The 19,299-nt window shown below is 49.7% G+C and overlaps 1 protein-coding gene across 1 annotated transcript in view; it reads left to right on the plus strand.

Annotated features, from left to right (window-relative positions):
* The window catches only part of DHRSX (dehydrogenase/reductase X-linked), a 435,219-nt gene extending 416,165 nt beyond the window's left edge, over nt 1-19,054 (plus strand). The window contains exon 8 of the mRNA XM_050777740.1: nt 18,589-19,054. Coding sequence (XP_050633697.1) covers nt 18,589-18,777 — 189 coding nt within the window. The 3' untranslated portion in view covers nt 18,778-19,054. The remainder of the gene's footprint in view (nt 1-18,588) is intronic.
* Nucleotides 19,055-19,299: the final 245 nt, after the last annotated feature.

The raw sequence follows: 19,299 nt of genomic DNA on the forward strand, positions 1-19,299 counted from the left end.
CAATTTCATCCTGTGCATCGGGAGACACAGAGGACCCAGGACGGGGAGGTCAGAGAGATCTTGAGGCGTCTTCAGTTCCGCAGGATAAAGCCCCGTACTTTGGGATATTGGTTTTTAAGATCCAGCCACTGAATGGTCCCACGTTTCTGCAATGATCTGTGTTGTTATGATGCGTTATCTTCTTAAGCACTGCAGGATTTCATGCCCCAGCCATTCCCTTGAGTTTTTTTCTCTGTCTGTTTGTTTGAGATGGAATCTCTCTGTCACCCAGGCTGGAGTGCCGTGGTATGATCTCGGCTCACAGCAACCTCCGCCTCCTGGGTTCAAGCAATTCTCCTACCTCAGCCTCCTGAGTAGCTGGGACTACAGGTGTGTACCACCACGCCTGGCTAGTTTTTGTATTTTTAGTAAAGACAGGGTTTCACCATGTTGGCCAGGCAGGTCTCGAACTCCTGACCTGCCTCAAGTAATCTGCCCGCCTCGGTCTCCCGAAGTGCTGGGATGACAGAAGTGAGCGACCGTGCCTGTCCCCCTTGAGGTCTTTTGCAGTGATATGTATCTGGGAGCTATAGATTTACTTTCTTTCCTGTCTATCTCAAGTTGGGATTCTAAAGTTTTAATGATTTGTTTACAAAACAAAGAAAGAACCTCAAGAAGCTTTTCTGTTTTTCCCATTACCTTGTAGAATCGTCTAATTAGCATTTTTAAAAGCACCTGCTTTTGAAACACTGTCACGATTCGCCTTCAAAACCGCGTGGGTTGAGGAATTTTCAGAAGAGCGATTCTAACTCAGCTTTCAAAATTCCTGGGGCGTCTATTGCTTCGTTGAAGTTTTCCACCTCTTTCTGAGTCAGTTTAGACAGCTTTTCCCTTAGATAATTGTCTGTTTCATCAAGTTTTGGAATTAATGCTTGGTTACAAATTTCCTTTTCTCCCTCTTGGACTCCTGGCATTGCTCTTCGTTTCATCTGAAAGTCTCTCATGAAATGAGCTGCGCTCCTCCATCGCACACGTTTTCGGGGGATTAATTCCTTCCCTTATTTTGCAGTTTGCTTTCTTATCAATTCTTCTTCGAATCTCTAATTCCTCAAGCAATGGAATTTCTTTTCTTCTTTTTCCTTTTTTTTGTTTTTTGAGACAGAGTCTCGCTGTGTCGCCCAGGCTGGCGTGCAGTGGCGTGATCTCGGCTCACTGCAACCTCTGCCTCCCGGGTTCAAGTGATTCTCCTGCCTCAGCCTCCCCAGTAGCTGGGATTACAGGTGCCTGCCACCATGCCTGGCTAAGTGTTGTATTTTTAGTAGGGATGGGGTTGCACCATGTTGCCCAGGCTGGTCTCGAACTCCTGACCTCAGGTGATCCGCCCGCCTCGGCCTCCCTACGTGCTGGGATGACAGTCGTGAGCCACTGCGCCCAACTGTACTGCCCTTATTTTGTAGTTTGCTTTCTTATCCATTGTTCTTTGCATCTCTAGTTCCTCAAGCAAAGGAATTTCAAAATATTAGTTACTGTATTAAGCACTAAGTTTTTGCTAGCAAGACACCACAATTTGGATACATTCCATGCTTATAAAACCCCCATGAATCCCTCAGAGTGACTTTGGTATCCAAGGAGAACATTTGCTGTTTTTCTCTTTTTAAATTTTTTTTTTTTTTTTTTTTTTTTTTTGAGACGGAGTCTGCCTCTGTGGCCCAGGCTGGAGTGCAGTGGCACGATCTTGGCTCACTGCAAGCTCTGCCTCCCGGGTTCACGCCATTCTCCTGCCTCAGCTTCCCGAGTACTTGGGACCACAGGTGCCCACCACCACGCCTGGCTAATTTTGTGTGTGTGTGTGTGTGTATTTTTAGTAGAGACAGGGTTTCACCGTGTTAGCCAGGATGGTCTTGATCTGCTGACCTCGTGATCCGCCCTCCTCGGCCTCCCAGAGTGCTGGGATTACAGGCATGCGCCACCGCGCCCGGCCTCTTTTAAATTTTTTAGTGACCAGGTCTTGCTCTGTTACCCTGGCTGCAGTGCATTTTTTTTTTTTTTGTGTAGAGAAGGAATGTTGCTATTCACCCAGGGTGGTCTTGTGCACTGGGATTATGATACAATGCCTGGCGGCAGCCTTGAAATCCTGGCCTCAGGTGATTCTCCCACCTCTGCCTCCCAAAGTGCTGGGATGACAGGCATGAGCCACCATGGCTGGCCTTTTTTTTTTTTTCCCGTAAATATTTAACAAGCAAAGTGGAACTTCAGCCACATGAATCATTCTTTAATCCTTTGATCATCATCTGCAAATTTCGATTAAAAATAACCACGGGGCGTTGCTTGAGTCACACTCTGCCTTTGTATAAGAGACAACATTATGGAAACTTTAAAATTCTAGAGTAGAAGAAATATGCATTAGCCTGACAATGAAATTAAAATAATGTAAGAATTTTGAAGAAAAGGCTATCCAGCAGCAGTAGCTTGATGCTGCCTTTATAATGCTAGTTCTGTATTGCTGTATATGTATTATTTACTACTGCGTATGCATGCACGCATTGTATATTTAGACTTGGAAGATCAGCTGGGTGCCGTGTCTCATGCCTGTAATCCCAGCACTTTGGGAGGTCAAGCTGGGCAGATTACTTGAGGTCAAAAGTTCGAGACCAGCCTGGCAAACATAGTGAAACACCATCTCTATTAAAAAATACAAAAAAATGAGCCAAGCGTCGTGGTGCGTGCCTGTCATCCAAGCTACTTGGGAGGCTGAGGCAGGAGAATTGCTTGAACCCAGGAGGCGGAGGTTGCAGTGAGCTGAGATTGCACCACTGCACTCCAGCCTGAAACTCCATCTCAAAAAAAAAAAAAAAAAAAAAAAAAAAACCAAGAAAGACAAACGTTGCAGGACCTGCCCAGTGGTCCCTGGAGAGAATCTGTGTGACGTACATATCTCTGTGATGTTTCATATCATCTGAGGGCATAGTTGTGTGTCACTCTGAAGCCGCTATCCTCTGTGTCATCAGAACACATGGACTCGATTCCAGTTTCACAGCCACTCACCTGGGCGACCAGTTACTACCTGGAGAAAAACCAGGAGGTTGGTTGGTTGGTTTTTGAGACGGGATCTCACCTTGTCCCCCAGGCTGGAGTGCAGTGGCACAATGACAGCTCATGGCAGCCTCGACCTGCTGGACTCAAACAATCATGCCACCTCCACCTCCTGAGTAGCTGGGACTACAGGAATGCACCACCACACCTGGCTAATTTTTTAAACATTTTTCGGTAGAGCCAGGGTCTTGCTACGTTGCTCAGCCTGGTCTCCAGTTCCTGGCCCCCAGCGATCCTTCTGCTGTGGCCTCCCCAAGCACTGGGATTATGGTTTGTGCGTGTATAAAGACGAGGGGTTTGATTTGTCCGGTATACAGATGCACCAGGCCATTCCTCATGCTGAGACATGCGGATGGTCTCAGCCTCGGTAGGAGAGTAGCTTATTAATCTTTCAGAGGGCACGTGTGCTCTTCAGACCTCTAGGAAGCTCCTCACAGCTTCATCAGTGAAACTCAGTAACCCCCTACAATGTAGGCCCCTCCGAGGGAGTCAGTGAACGTGACTGTTACCTCTCTTCCCACCCTCATTGTCTTAAGATCAATGGGTGTTACAAAAAAGAGCTATCGGCCACCGGGTTCCTGTGGTGACTCATGCCTGTAGTCCCAACACTTGGGGAGGCCAAAGCAGGTGGATCGCCTGAGGGCAGGAGTTTGAGACCAGCCTAACCAACATGGAGAAACCCTGTCTCTACTAGAAATACAAAAATTAGCCAGGTGCAGTGGCAGACACCTGTAATCCCAGCTACTTGGGAGGCTGAGACAGGAGAATCGCTTGAACCCAGGGGCGGAGATTGTGGTGAGCCGAGATCATGCCACTGCACTCCAGCCTGGGCAACAAGAGCGAAACTCCACCTCAAAAAAAAAAAGAAAAAAAAGCTATTGTAAATGCTGAGTGTATCAGCTCCACCGTACAGGACATCCTGACCACTTTGAAATCGTGTGATCAGGCCTGCCATCAACATGCACAAATTTGCAGTGTAGACTGTGCCCACTTCACCATGAAGCAGACCACTTGTATCATTGCTTGTCTTAAGCATGTGTTTGCATCCACCGTGCAGTCTAATGAAAATGTGTCTTGGGGTTGATTGGAACTTGGATTGACGTGCCGAGAGGGTGACGGGTTAATGAGTCAAGTCAAGGATGCAGGTACTGGGAATTGTTTTTTATTTTTTTATTTTTTAAGATGGAGCTTTGCTCTGTTGCCCAGGCTGGAGTGCAGCGGTGCGATCTTGGCTCACTGCAACCTCCGCCTGCTGGGTTCAAGCAATTCTGCCTCAGCCTTCTGAGTAGCTGGGACCTCAGGTGCGTCCCACCATGCCTGGCTAATTTTTATATTTTTAGTAGAGACAGGGTTTCAGTAGGTTTCAATGTGACCTCGAACTCACAGTCTTAAGTGAGCCACCTGCCTCAGCCTGCCAAAGTGCTGAGATTACAGGCATGAGACACCATACCCAGCCCCCCAATTTCTTTTTTTTTTTAAATAAACAAATCTAACCACCCTAGCTGGACCTTCTGTTTCACCTGGGGACTGTCCCTGACTACAGTCTCCATTGCGGCAAATCCCCATATAGTAATCACTCATACAATTCACTTCCAGTCCCCCGTGCTCCACTGAAAATGCCCCAGGTGGCCGGGCGTGGTGACTCACGCCTGTAATCCCAGTGCTTTGGGAGGCCGAGGCGGGTGGATCACCTGAGATCAGAAGTTCAAGACCAGCCTGGCCAACGTGGTGAAACCCCATCTCTACTAAAAATACAAAAATTAGCCGGGTGTGGTGGCGGGCGTCTGTCATCCCAGCTACTCGGGAGGCTGAGGCAGGAGAATCACTTGAACCCGGGAGCAGGAGGTTGCAGTGAGCCGAGATTGTACCACTGCGCTCCAGCCTGGGTGACAAGAGCGAAACTCCACCTCAGAAAAAAAAAAGAAAAAAAAGAGAGGAAAAAAAGAAATTGCTCCAGGTGGAACCACCAGGGACTTCACCCCTTCCCTCCAACATGCAAGCCTCGGCCCTGGTTGTTTCCTCCTCCACGCGTGCCCTTCCCCCAGGTATCCAGTCCCTCTCCTTCACTTCATTCAGGCCTGTGCCAAACCTCCGAAGACAGGGCTTCGCCTGGGTGCCTGCTTTTCCCTTCACAAGGCTTTGTTTATCTTAATGGCTCCTCTCACCAACTGGCTTGTGTATTTATTGATTCCCTTATTTATTGTAAACTGAAGGAGTACAGGTACAGGTTTCTTTCTTTTTTTGAGATGCTCTGTTGCCTAGGCTGGAGTGCAGTGGCACGGTTTGGGCTCACTGCAACCCCTGCCTCCCGGGTTCAAGCGATTCTACTGCCTCAGCCCCCTGAGTAGCTGGGATTACAGGCATGTCCCACTATGCCCAGCTAATTTTCATATTTTTAATAGAGATGGGATTTCACCATGTTGGCCAGGATGGTCTTGATCTCTTGACGTCGTGATCCGCCTGCCTTGGCCTCCCAAAGTGCTGGGATGACAGGCATGAGCCACTGTGCCCTGCCTGGCCTGGCTTATGTATTTATTGATTTGCTTATTTATTATAAATTCAAGGAATACAGGTGCAGATTTCTTGCATGGAGACATTGCACAGCGGAAGTCCGGGTTTCTGGTGAACCCATCACCCCAGCAGTGAATACTATACCCGCAGGTGATTTTTTTCATGCTCCACCTCCTGCCAACCTCCCGCCTTTCAAGGTCCTCATTGTCAGTCCGTTCTCTGTGTCCGTGTAGACCCCACTGGTGAAGTCTCACTTGAAAGTCAGACGAGTGAGAACATGGCAGGATGGGCATTTGGCTTTTGGTGTCCGAGTAGTTGGTTAGGACAACGGCCTGCTTCTCACACTGAAGCTCTGTTTCCACTAAAATACAGCTTCCAATTTCCCTGCTGTTCCTCACTCCTAGCAGCACCATTCTGCTTTCTGTCTTGATGAGTCTGACTACTCAAGGGACCTTAGAAAGTGGAAACAGGCCGAGTGCGGTGGCTCACGCCTGTCATCCCAGCACTTTGGGAGACGGAGGCAGGTGCATCACCTGAGGTCACGAGTGCAAGACCAGCCTGACCAATACGGTGAAACCCCGTCTCTACTAAAAATACAAAAATGAGCTCAGCGTGATGGCACACGCCTGTAGTCCTAGCTACTCGAGAGGCTGAGGCAGGAGAATGGCTTGAACCCAGGAGGTGAAGGCTGCAGTGAGCCGAGATTGCACCACTGCACTCCAGCCTGGGCGACAGAGCGAGACTCTGTCTCAAAAAATAAAAATAAAAAGTAAAATAATAAAATGAAGAGTGGAAACACGCAGTATTTGTCCATGTCACTGCAAAAGACATGATTTCCTTCTTTGATATGACTGCATCATATTCCACGGTGTGAATATACTATACTATACTGTTTTTTATCTTAGCCCGTCCTCTGCTGACAGACACTTAGGGGGATTGCATATCTTTGCTGTTCTCAATACTGCTGCAGAAAACCTACAACAGCTGTGTGCGTGGATCAGGGCTGTGTGCCTGGATCAGGACTGTGTGCGTGGATCAGGGCTGTGTGCCTGGATCAGGACTGTGTGCGTGGATCAGGGCTCTGTGCCTGGATCAGGACTGTGTGCGTGGATCAGGGCTGTGTGCCTGGATCAGGACTATGTATGTGGATCAGGGCTCTGTGCCTGGATCAGGACTATGTGCATGGATCAGGACTATGTGCCTGGATCAGGGCTCTGTGCCTGGATCAGGGCTCTGTGCCTGGATCAGGACTGTGTGCGTGGATCAGGGCTCTGTGCCTGGATCAGGACTATGTGCCTGGATCAGGGCTCTGTGCCTGGATCAGGACTATGTGCGTGGATCAGGGCTCTGTGCTTGGATCAGGGCTGTGTGCGTGGATCAGGGCTCTGTGCCTGGATCAGGGCTGTGTGCGTGGATCAGGGCTCTGTGCCTGGATCAGGACTATGTGCGTGGATCAGGGCTCTGTGCCTGGATCAGGACTATGTGTGTGGACCAGGGCTCTGTGCCTGGAAGGCAGGGAGGGAGGTGCTGAATGCATGTGTGTGGGTCTAGCTGTGTGCATGGATCAGGGCTGTGTGCATGGATGAAGGTAGGGAGGCGGATGCTGACTGCATGTGTATGGAGCCAGCTGTGTGCATGGATCAGGACTATGTATGTGGATCAGGGCTCTGTGCCTGGATCAGGACTGTGTGCGTGGATCAGGGCTCTGTGCCTGGATCAGGACTGTGTGCGTGGATCAGGGCTCTGTGCCTGGATCAGGACTGTGTGCGTGGATCAGGGCTCTGTGCCTGGATCAGGACTGTGTGCGTGGATCAGGGCTCTGTGCCTGGATCAGGACTGTGTGCGTGGATCAGGGCTCTGTGCCTGGATCAGGACTGTGTGCGTGGATCAGGGCTCTGTGCCTGGATCAGGACTATGTGTGTGGACCAGGGCTCTGTGCCTGGAAGGCAGGGAGGGAGGTGCTGAATGCATGTGTGTGGGTCTAGCTGTGTGCATGGATCAGGGCTGTGTGCATGGATCAGGGCTGTGTGCATGGATGAAGGTAGGGAGGCGGATGCTGACTGCATGTGTATGGAGCCAGCTGTGTGCATGGATCAGGGCTGTGTGCATGGATCAGAGCTGTGTGCGTGGACCGAGGCTGTGTGTGTGGACCAGGGCTCTGTGCCTAGAAGGCAGGGAGGGAGGTGCTGAATGCATTTGTGTGGGTCTAGCTGTATTCATGGATCCAGGGCTGTGTGCGTGGATCAGGGCTATGTTCATGGATCAGGGCTGTGTGTGTGGATCCCGGCTGTGTGCATGAATGAAGGCAGGGAGGGAGATATTGAATGCATGTGCATGGATCAGGGCTGTGTGCATGGATCATGGTTGTGTGCATGAATCAGGGCTGTGTGTATGGACTAGGGCTCTGTGCCTGGAAGGCAGGGAGGCATTTGTGTGGGTCTAGCTGTGTTCATGGATCAGGGCTGTGTGTGCATGGATCAGGGCTGTGTGCATGGATGAAGGCAGGGAGGGAGGTGCTGAATGCGTGTGTGTGGGTCCAGCTGTGTGCATGGATCAGGGCTGTGTGCATGCATCATGGTTGTGTGCATGGATCAGGGCTGTGTGCATGGATCTGGGCTGTGTGCATGGATGAAGGCAGGGAGGGAAATACTGAATACATGTGCTTGGAGCCAGCTGTGTGCATGGATCAGGGCTGTGTGCATGGATCATGGTTGTGTGCATGGGTGAAGGCAGGGAGGGAGGTGCTGAATGAATGTGCGTGGGTCTAGCTGTGTGTATGGGTGAAGGCAGGGAGAGAGGTGCTATGTTCATGGATCAGGGCTGTGTGCATGGATCAAGGCTGTGTGCATGGATGAAGGTAGGGAGGCAGATGCTGAATGCATGTGTATGGAGCCAGCTGTGTGCATGGATCAGGGCTGTGTGCATGGGTGAAGGTAGGGACAGAGATGCTGACTGCATGTATGTGGGCCTAGCTGTGTGCATGGATCAGGGCTGTGTGCATGGATCAAGGCTGTGTGCATGGATGAAGGTAGGGCGGCAGATGCTGAATGCATGTGTATGGAGCCAGCTGTGTGCATGGGTGAAGGCAGGGAGGGAGATATTGAATGCACGTGCATGGATCCAGCTGTGTGCATGGATCAGGGCTGTGTGCATGGATCAGGGCTGTGTGCATGGGTGAAGGCAGGGACGGAGATGCTGAATGCACGTGCATAGAGCCAGCCGTGTGCATGGATCAGGGCTGTGTGCATGGGTGAAGGCAGGGACGGAGATGCTGAATGCATGTGCACGGACCCAGCTGTGTGCATGGATCAGGGCTCATCATACCAAAGCAGAGAAAGAAGGGAGATGATGAGGGAGGGGTCTCTGGAAGAATCAGCCTGTGGCTATTTCCTGCAACAGCTCCCTTCTTCTCTCCTTCCCTGCTATGCCTCTCATTTTTCTAATTTGTTAATTCTGGATAATAATATCACGTAATATTGTTGTGAACATTGCTGACAGAATATGTGGGAAACCATTTTCTCAACTGTAAAGCGCTGTGTAATTATGTAATTATAAGCCATTCATTCCTCTCTCTGACTATATTGCTTGTGGCTCTATTTAGTACCCTTGAAACTCTATCTTCTCTTCTATTTTGTGTGTGTTTCATCTTTTTTTTTTTTTTTCCCTGCACTTGTGCCTCACCCTCCACCCACTGCCCATGCCTATTGGAAGCTCCCAGGCAGCAGGGGTTATTTCTAAAGCTGTCTTCCTTTGCCCCAAGAGCGGGCAAAATATGGGTGAGCATTTCCTAAGCATTCATTGGACTGAATGAAGTTGGAGTGGCCTCTGTAGCTTGGAGCTCCAGCAGTCCCCAGGACTGAAGAGGGGCTTTATGCAGATTTTACTATAAATGTTGCTGTGCACCATCTCCCCGGCACCCCCGGCGGACGTCTGGGACTTCAAAGATTCCCTTGTATGTGTTAAAAGGGAACACACTGCGTTCTTGGGTTTGGGTTCACATTTATGCATCTTCTGTCCTCTTGCCAGTCTCTAAAGATTGTCATTTTTTAAAAAAAGCTGTAGATAAAACGGGATGTGTTATTTAAGCCACAGGGAGCATGATTTACAGGACCGTGTTGTGTATTCAGAAGGCAACTTTCATTTCCCTGCACAAGGCGCCACCAAGGAAGGCCACTTCATCATTCTGAGAGTGTGTGGAAGACAGTGCCTGTCAGCCACAGCTGCACAGGGGCAGATAATTAAATTCTGCCACCAAGCCGCAGTTCCTTGCTCTACACGGGAGGGCGGCCAGATAGGACGTGTTTTAGTCTTTGTCGGCCACCTCTAGTCTCTTTGGCATCTTCCTCCCTCCCTCCCTCCCTCCCTCCCTTCCTTTCTCCCTCCCTTCCTCCCTCCCTTCCTTTCTCCCTTCCTCCCTCCCTCCCTCCCTTCCTCCCTCCCTCCCTTCCTCCCTCCCTCCCTCCCTCCCTTCCTTTCTCCCTTCCTCCCTTCCTCCCTCCCTTCCTCCCTCCCTCCCTCCCTCCCTCCCTCCCTTTCCCCCCTTCCCTTCCCTTCCTCCCTCCCTCCCTCCCTCCCTCCCTCCCTCCCCCTCCTCCCTCCCTCCCTCTCCCTCCCTCCCTCTCTCCCTTCCTCCCTCTCTCCCTCCCTTCCTTCCTCCCTCCCTCCCTTCCTTCCTTCCTTCCTTCCTTCCTTCCTCTGTTCATTCCCTCCTTCCTTCCCTCCTCCCTCCCTCCCTCCCTCTTCCTTCCTTCCTTCCTCCCTTCCTTCCTCCCCTCCTTCTTTCCCTCCTTCTTTCCCTCCTTCCCTCCCTCCCTCCTTCCTTCCTTCCTTCCTTCCTTCCTTCCTCCTCCCTCCCTCCCTCCCTCCCTCCCTCCCTCCCTCCTCCCCTCCCTCCCTCCCTCCCTCCCTCCCTCCTCCTCCTTCCTTCCTCCCTCCCTCCCTCCCCCTCCCTCCTTCCCTCCTTTCCTCCTTCCCTCCTTCCTTCCTTCCTTCCTTCCCGCTTTAGGAATCTAAAACCATTCTTAGGTAGTAGCCTGTACAGAAACAGGTCCAGGCTGAATTTCACCCGTGGTGTAGAGTTTGCAGAGTTGCATAAGCAGCCGGAATGAGTGGGGTTCCCCGCGTGGTCTCTGAGCTCAGCAGTGTCTGGGAGCTGGTTAGAAATGCAGAGTCTTGGGTCAGGCACGGTGGCTCATGCCTGTCATCCCAGCACTTTTGGAGGCAGACGCAGGTGAATCATGAGGTCAGGAGTTCGAAACCAGCCTGGCCGACTTGGTGAAATCCCATCTGTACTAAAAATACAAAAAATTAGCTGGGCGTAGTGGCGGGCGCCTGTAATCCCAGCCACTCGGGAGGTTGAGGCAGGAGAATTGCTTGAACTCGGGAGGCGGAGGTTGCAACGAGCCAAGATCATGCCACTACTCCAGCCCTGGCGACAGAGTGAGACTCCATCTAAAAAAGAAAAAAAAAATGCAGATTCTTGGGCCTCCTAAGACCCGCCGAGTCAGAAATATCAGGGGTGCACTTGTTTTTACAAGCTCTCGGGCTGATTCTCTTGAGTGCTAAGCGTGAGGACCCCTGACCCCAGGACTGCAGGAGACTGAGCCCCAGCTTTGGGGCTGTGGACAATAGAAGATAGCGCTTGGTAATTCCATCTGAATCCTGAAGGAAGTTCTGTTGCTTTCGTTGTTGTTGTTATTGTTGTTTTCAAAACAAGTGGATAAAAATTCACTCAGGAATCCCCCAGCCTCACACAAGTGAACAAGAGTGAGTTCGATTCAGAGGAAGACTTTGAGAAACAGAAGAGTAGAGTGTGAAAATTATCTAGTTTTTTTTAGGAAAGCCTGGATTATACTGTAAATGGATAATAGAGGGGGCAGAGAGGGGGAAGAGGAGGAAGGGAAGGGAGAGAGAGAAAAAGGAGGAAGAGGAGGAGGAAAAGGAGAAAAAATAAAAGGAGGAAAATAAGGAGGAGAGGAAGAGAGAGAGGGATAGAAAGAGAAAAAGGAGGAGGAGAAGGAAGAAGTGAAGGAGGAGAAGATGGAGGAGGAAAAAGGAGTAAAGAGAGAAAAGGGAAGAAAGGGAGAAAGAAAAGGAGGAAGAAGAGAAGGAGGAGAGAGAAGAGGAAGGAAGACAGAGAAAGAGGAAAAGAAGATGATAAGGGGAAGAAAGAGGAGGAGGAGGAAGAAGTGGAAGAGAAGGAGAAGATGGAGGAGCAAGAAGAGGGAGAAAATGATGAGAAAGAGGAGGAAGAAAGGAGGAAGAGGAAGGGAGAGGGATAGAGAGAAAAACAGGAGGAGGATAAGGGAGAAAGGAGGAAGAGGTGAGGGGAGGAAGAGAAGATGAAGGAGGAGAAAAAAAGAGAAAGAGGAATAGAGAAAAGGCAAGAAGAGGAGAACAGAGAAAAAAAGGAAGAAGAGAAGGCAGAGAAGAGAAAGGGAGAGAGAGATAGGGGAGAAGGAGGATAAGGGGGAAAAGGAAAAAGAAGAAGATGAAGGAGGAGGAAGAAGAGAGAGAAAAGGAGAAATAAAGGAGGAAGAGGAAGGGAGAGAGAGGGGGATAGAGAGAAAAACAGGAGGAGGATAAGGGAGAAAGGAGGAAGAGGTGAGGGGAGGAAGAGAAGATGAAGGAGGAGAAAAAAGAGAAAGAGGAATAGAGAAAAGGCAAGAAGAGGAGAACAGAGAAAAAAGGAAGAAGAGAAGGCAGAGAAGAGAAAGGAAGAGAGAGAGAGGGGAAAAGGAGGATAAGGGGGAAAAGGAAAAAGGAGAAGACGAAGGAGGAGGAAGAAGAGAGAAGAAAGGAGAAATAAAGGAGGAAGAGGAAGGGAGAGAGAGGGGGATAGAGAGAAAAACAGGAGGAGGATAAGGGGGAAAGAGGAGGAGGAAGAAGTGAAAGAGGAGGAGGAGAAGATGGAGGAGGAAGAAGAGAGGAATAGAGAGAGAAAAAGAGAGAGAGAAAAAGGAAGAGGAAGCGAAGGAGGAAGAAGAAGGGCATAAGAGAGAGGGAGGGAAAGAGGGAGGTTCTCTCGGGCTCAGAGGTGCTGCCACCTGGATCAATTCGACGTACACATGGAACGCCATGGAAGTAACGGAACCGGGAAGGGTCGTTCTGTCCGAGGACACGCCATCTCTCCTTTCCGCAGTGTGTGTATGTCTGTGATGGACTCTCTGGTGGCTCTGACAGACTCCCCGGGAACAAAGACGTCATAGGCTCTGAGGCTGCCACCCTAAAAAGAAACAGCCTCTTTGGATGGGAAACTTCTTCCCTTGAGTCGATGAATTCCCTCCTTCGGTGCAGCCTTAAAAACCAGCCAGCAGTGTCCGTGCTTTGATTGACTGCAAGACCTTCCAGTGCCTCAAGCTGGGAGAGAAGCCAAGATCATTCCTGGAGCTTGGCATTTCTTCCTGGTTTCAGAATGCCCAGAGTCTCTGCCATCGAGACCGGTCAGTTTTGTATTAGTCACAGTTCTCAAGAAACACAGGACCGACAGGATCTATGCGTAGAGAGAGGTTGAGTTTAACTAACTGGCTCTTGGGATTGTAGGGGCGGGGCAAGTCCAAAATTGGCAGGCTGGCTGGCAGGTTGGAGACCTGGACAAGAGTGGACATGGCAGCCTTGAGCTTAAAATCTGCAGGGCAGGGTGGAGACTCAGGCAGGATTGCCCTGGTACAGTCTGGAGTGGAATTCCTTCTTCTCTGGGAAGTGACAAAGTGTTTGCCGTGAAGGCCTTCTCCTGCTCAGGTGAGGCCCACCCACATGATGAAGAGTCCTCTCCTTTGCTTAAACTCAGCTGATTTGCAGATGTTTGTGATATCCACAAACTACCAAGAATGGTGCTTGACCAAATATCTGGGCACCATAGCCCAGCCAATTAAATACATGAGATCAATACATGAAGCCAATACATGAAATCAGTCATCACAGAGCCCACCTAAGACCTATGTTACCTGACATTAAACAGCACACGCCATCTCCTCTGCATTGTCTGTCAGGTGAGTGTTTATTCCTGGTAAGAGCAGGTTTGTGTGTGTGTCTTATGGGATTGTAGTTAAACGAAGGTTTCCTTAATCCTCTCTGCTTCAGGTGGTCACTGAAGACATGAAACATCCCTAGAAGTTTAGCACAACCCACAGCTCTCACTGGGGAGTTGAGAGCATGTGTGTGCACGTACACATGTGCACACTCATGCACACACATATACATGCACACATGTACAAATACATATAGACGCAAGCAGATGCACGCACCTGCACCCCACATACACATTGTACACATGCACACGTCCATAAATGCACACACATTCACATACATGCATAGACACACATGCACACACATTCACATACATGCATAGACACATGCACACACACGCACATATACACATGTGCAAACCCATACAAAGACACGCATATATCCACACATCTGCGCCTACATGCATGTGTGCATGTATGCATCAGCAAACACGCACACATGCACACATGCTTATGCAAATACATGTATATTCCTATACACACATGCACATATTCACACGTGCATTCATGCACATCCACGTACGTACATATGCTCACACATATCCATATACAGACATGCACTTACACTGATACAATACACATCTACCCACAAGTACACATTCACATGCATGCATACATATACACACATGCACACATGCACATACACACATGTGCAAACACAGGCACATACCCACACATCTGTGCCCACACACACACATGCACATGTATTTCCCCAGACACACGCATGAATACACACACGTACCCATTCACATGTACATTCATGCACATGCACATACATGCTTATGCTTACACATATACATACAGCTGTGCACATACAATCACATAATACACTTCTACCCACAAGTACACACACCCACATACATGCACACATGTACCTGCGTATATCTGTGCACACACACCCACATACATGCACACATGTACCTGCGTATATCTGTGCACACACACACACACGCACAGGTTGTATGACCCTCTGATTTGCGTGTGAGTCAGCATCCCAGAAAACATCCAGCCCCGGGAAACCTATTTTACAGAACATTCCAGAAGGAGCAAGCAGCAGGTACAGAGAGGCAAGAGGCAGGGGACATTGTGGCAGGAGCAGCAGGATCCCTGGGAGGCTGGAGCAGAGGTATGGAGAGGAAGCGTGGCCTTTGTAGAATGTTCAGAACATTCTTCCAGGAAAGCGGCTGAGCCTGGGCACAGGTCTCTGAATTTCTTTGACCACAGCATTGCTCCGTCCCCTCTTCCACAACTCGGGGGCATGGAAACTCTCCTTGGGAAGCTCAGCTCGGAGTCTCGTTACTTGCCAGCCACTTCCCTGAGTGTGAGTTCCTGCCCTAAGATGTGGGTGGTGCTGAAATAAATCCACGTGCCCTCACATCTCTCTGAGCACATCTCAAGGATCTACCGCCAGCGTCTGCATTCAAATAGCGATGTTTACAGAAGGTGAACGAGCCTCTGTGTGCCTTGCAGAGAGCTGGACAGTTCACCCCCCACGCCCTGCTAGCCTCATCCCTAGGAGACATCCTGGGTGATGCCATTCCTACTGCCCTCTGCTCCTGGCAGTGGAGAGTTAGGAAGTTTCCTTGCACACAGCACACGGGACCCGCCCCAAGGACAAAGGGAAGCCCTGTGTGTTTCTCTTCTGCAAAGCCCAGCACGTGTAATACAAGTTAAGTGTGGAGTTCAGAGGGAGCAGCTTTTCTGAAGCTCTTTGAACAGTCTCAGGCAAATAGCTCTGCGTGCCCTGGATGCTATCTGGAGAACAGGAGCTCTAATAAAAGCAAATCGTGGCTTGAATGACACGAAAGGGATTTGCTATTTCAAATTCACAATGTCTGCCTTATCTTAGAAATCAGAATTCTCAGAGTCACCCCAGATATTTGGTCAAATGGGGGCAGAACCAGAATTGGTAAATGCAGCAAAGGCTCTGAGGAATAAATTCCTCCCTCCCTTCCTTCCTCTTATCTTTTTTCTTCCAGTCCTTCCTTTTGCCTCCCTTTTTTCCTTCCTTTCTTCCCTCCTTCCTTCCCTCCCTCCCTCCCTCCCTCCTTCCCTCCTTCCTGCCTCCCTCCCTGCCTCCCTCCCTCCCTCCCTCCCTCCCTTCCCTTCCTCCCTCCCATCCTTCCCTCCCTTCCTCCCTCCCTCCTTCCCTCCCTCCTTCCCTCCCTCCTTCCCTCCTTCCCTGCCTCCCTTCCTCCCTCCCATCCTTCCCTCCCATCCTTCCTTCTTTCTCTTTGGTTCTTTGTTTCTCTTCTTTCTTTTTTTTTGCTTTCTCTCTCCTTCCTTCTTTCCTTCTTTGCTTCCTTCCTTCCTTCCTGTTTTTTCTTCTTTTCATCCTTCCATTCCTCCCTTCTTCCCTACTTTCTCCCTTTTTTCTTCCTCCCTTCTTTCTTCTCTGCTGCCTTTCTCTCTCCTTCCTTCCTTCCCTCTTTTCTTTCTTGTTCTCTGCTTCCTTCCTTTCTTACTGCCTCCCTCCCTCTCTGTGTCCCTCCTTCCTTCCCTCCTTTTTTGCTTCCTTCTTTCCTTCCTTCATTCCTTTCTCATTTCTTCCTTTCTTCTTCCTCTTTTTCTTTCTTTCTCCTTCTCTTTCTTCCTTCCTTTGATATTTTTTTTTGTTTCTCTGTCTTTTTCCTTCCCTTTCACTCAACCCTTCACTGACCTTTGAATACCCAAAACAAAGGTGCTTTGACCCAGGCCATAGCTGATGACACTGAGTTGTTCCCAGCAGGTGCAGGACTCTGTGCAGACAGGTCCGTCCCCTCCCTCCCTGCCTGGTTCTTAGCACTGCCTGGCATGTACAGATGTGGGTGAGTCACAGTTCCACATGGCTGGGGAGTCCTCATAATCATGGCGGAAGGTGAAGGAGGAGCAAAGCCATGTCTTACATGGCGGCAGGCAACAGAGTGTGTGCAGGGGAACTGCCTTTTATGAAACCATCAGATCTCGTGAGACTTATTCACTATCATGAGAACAGCACGAGAAGACCCACTCCCATGATTCAGGTACCTCCCACTGACTCCCTCCCATGATACGTGGGAATTATGGGAACTACAGTTTAAGATGAAATCTGGGTGGGGACGCAGCCAGACCATATCAGCCTCCAAATCTCCCGGGACACTTTGGGTTTGCAAAACCTCCGGGCACCCCCCTAGGTGATTTCCAGACTTGGGAAGTTCTCTAGCTCCATCCATTTCTTTTTAGGCAGCAGAAGAGCAGAGACAAGTCAGTGGGAAACAACGTCAGGAGTCTGGCAGCTCTGTCCCCGCACTGGGGTCCGGCCTTCCTCTTCCCCTTGCTCGGCACCCAGAGGATGGGCTGGTGGGCACACTGGATTCGCTACCATGCCTTTCCCCATCACATTGGCTGCTGAAGTCAAGACCGTGAGGCAGTGAACTGGGAGCAGGAGAATTTCTGAAGTGACTGGGTGTCACAGGCCACCCCACAGAGTCTGTCCTTTTCCTTTTGGGAGGGCGTGTGCCTGAACTCTCACCAGTGCTAGGGTTTGCCATGTGGCCCACGCTTGTCTCGAACTCCTGGACTCAAGCAATCCTCCTTCCTTGGTCTCCCAAGGCACTGGGATTACAGGCATGAGCCACCGCAGTGCTAGGGGCACTGGTGAGAGGTGAGATCAGTTTGGGCGAATGGATCATCACTCCCAGAAAACTAGAGGGGACATGACAAAGGCAGTATCTGGTCTTTATTCCTGGTTCTGTAACAAGGAGGAACTTGTAAAACTCTTGCAATTTCACAAATGCTACCAACGCCCTGGTTGTACAATGAGGTGACTGCTGGTGCTTCCTAAATGGCTTCAAGATGGGGCTAGCCACCAGAAACACCAACCATGTCATTAGGGGGTTGGAATTTGGGGCCAGCCTGACCTCTGGGGAAGAAAGAGGGACTGGCGGTTGAATTTGATCATGTGACCAATGACTGAATCAATCATACCTATGCAATGAAACCCCAGTAAAAACTCTGGACATCAAATGTCTCAGTCTGTTTGTGTTGCTGTCACAAAACACCATAGCCTGGGCAGCCTGTAAACAACAGACACTTGTTGCTCACAGTTCTGGAGGCTGGAAGTTCAAGATCAATGCATGGCAGATTCTGTGTCTGGCAGGGACCTACTTCCTGGTTCATAGACCGTGCCCCCACATGGTGGATACGTTCACCAGATTCCCAGAAGCTTCTTATGAGAGATGACCTCCTGAAACATCTTCATTGTGACAGTCAGATGTTAAGAAGGACTGTGTTGGTTCCTGGATTATTGCATCCTAGCTCTGAAGGTTCTCAGGTCCCACAACTTCTAATTCCTCTGAGAATCCTCCGTTTCTTCCATCCCGCTGACCATGACCAAAGGCCAACTCCCACTGTAGAAAACCAGGGTGTGCTGTGTTTCAAGACTATCACCTTCCACTAGGGTAAAATCCCCAGTCTTTGAAAAACCTTTTTCTGCATCTCACGTTCCTTTTTGAACTGTCTTGTTTCCATGAAGCATATGATCACAGCCCATAAATGCCCCAAATCTCCGATGTAGCATGCCTTGCTGAATTGAAACCAACAATCTTTTTGATGTTCTGATGTTTCATCTAATTGCTTAATATTGTTTGTTAAATACAGAGGCCAAGCACTCACTCATCTGCTTCTAGTCAGTGAATAAGCATTTCGGTCCCATAAAGAGTGTGTGAATTAAATACGTACATCAGGGATTTTAATATGCATCTGCCTAGTGAGATGGATTAACCTACCATTGAAATGCAACCCACTTGGGTGCATTATTGTCAGTGCCTGTTATAAAGAAACCCAGCGGCAGAGAAGCTGTGGTTCCGAGTGATCACCCAACCTCGCTTTCCACATACATTTCTCAGTGCAGCTGATGAATATATTCCACCTTTCCCCGCAGCATCCACGTGAGTCCGGAGAATGCTGCTTCCTGCTCAGGAATTTGTCTCATCGTAGCCTTCTTTTCTTCTTCCACCAGACCCCTGATGAGGGAGCGTGGACTTCCATCTACGCAGCGGTCACCCCAGAGCTGGAAGGAGTTGGTGGCCGTTACCTGTACAACGAGAAAGAGACCAAGTCCCTCCACGTCACCTACAACCAGAAACTGCAGCAGCAGCTCTGGTCTAAGAGTTGTGACATGACTGGGGTCCTTGATGTGACCCTGTGATATCCTGTCTCAGCATAGCCGCTGTCCCTAGAAACACATCGCACCTGTCCGTGGCTTGTGGGTCTGTGAAGACTGCAGTGTTTGAGTTTCTCACACCCACCTGCCCACAGGGCTCTGTCCTCTAGTTTTCAGACAGCTGCCTCAACCTCTGCAGAACTTCAAGAAGCCAAAGAAACATTTTGGGGGATAATCACCCCAGGTGGTCCTCAACCATAAACCTTGTGATTCCAAAGTGCCCAATTATCACAGGTGCCATAAATAATTACATTTTCCAACACAAATGTGCCGTTTTCCTTGCCGCGTTAAGTACAACTGAGTACAAAAGTTCCAAGAGAGATGACCTCCTTTCAGGGGCCGCAATATCCTCTCTGAGACATAGTGGTGGATGAGGTCTCCTGTTTGATTTTGTTCCTGTACTCACTCATTTTTCCAGAGACCCAGCTGTGATTCATGGATGTCAGACATGGGGAGGTGTGAGCCTTTGCTTGCCACAGCCTGTAGGATCAGTTTCACGTGGGATCA

This window comes from Macaca thibetana, chromosome Y, assembly GCF_024542745.1.
Source record: "Macaca thibetana thibetana isolate TM-01 chromosome Y, ASM2454274v1, whole genome shotgun sequence".
Lineage (NCBI taxonomy): Eukaryota > Metazoa > Chordata > Mammalia > Primates > Cercopithecidae > Macaca > Macaca thibetana.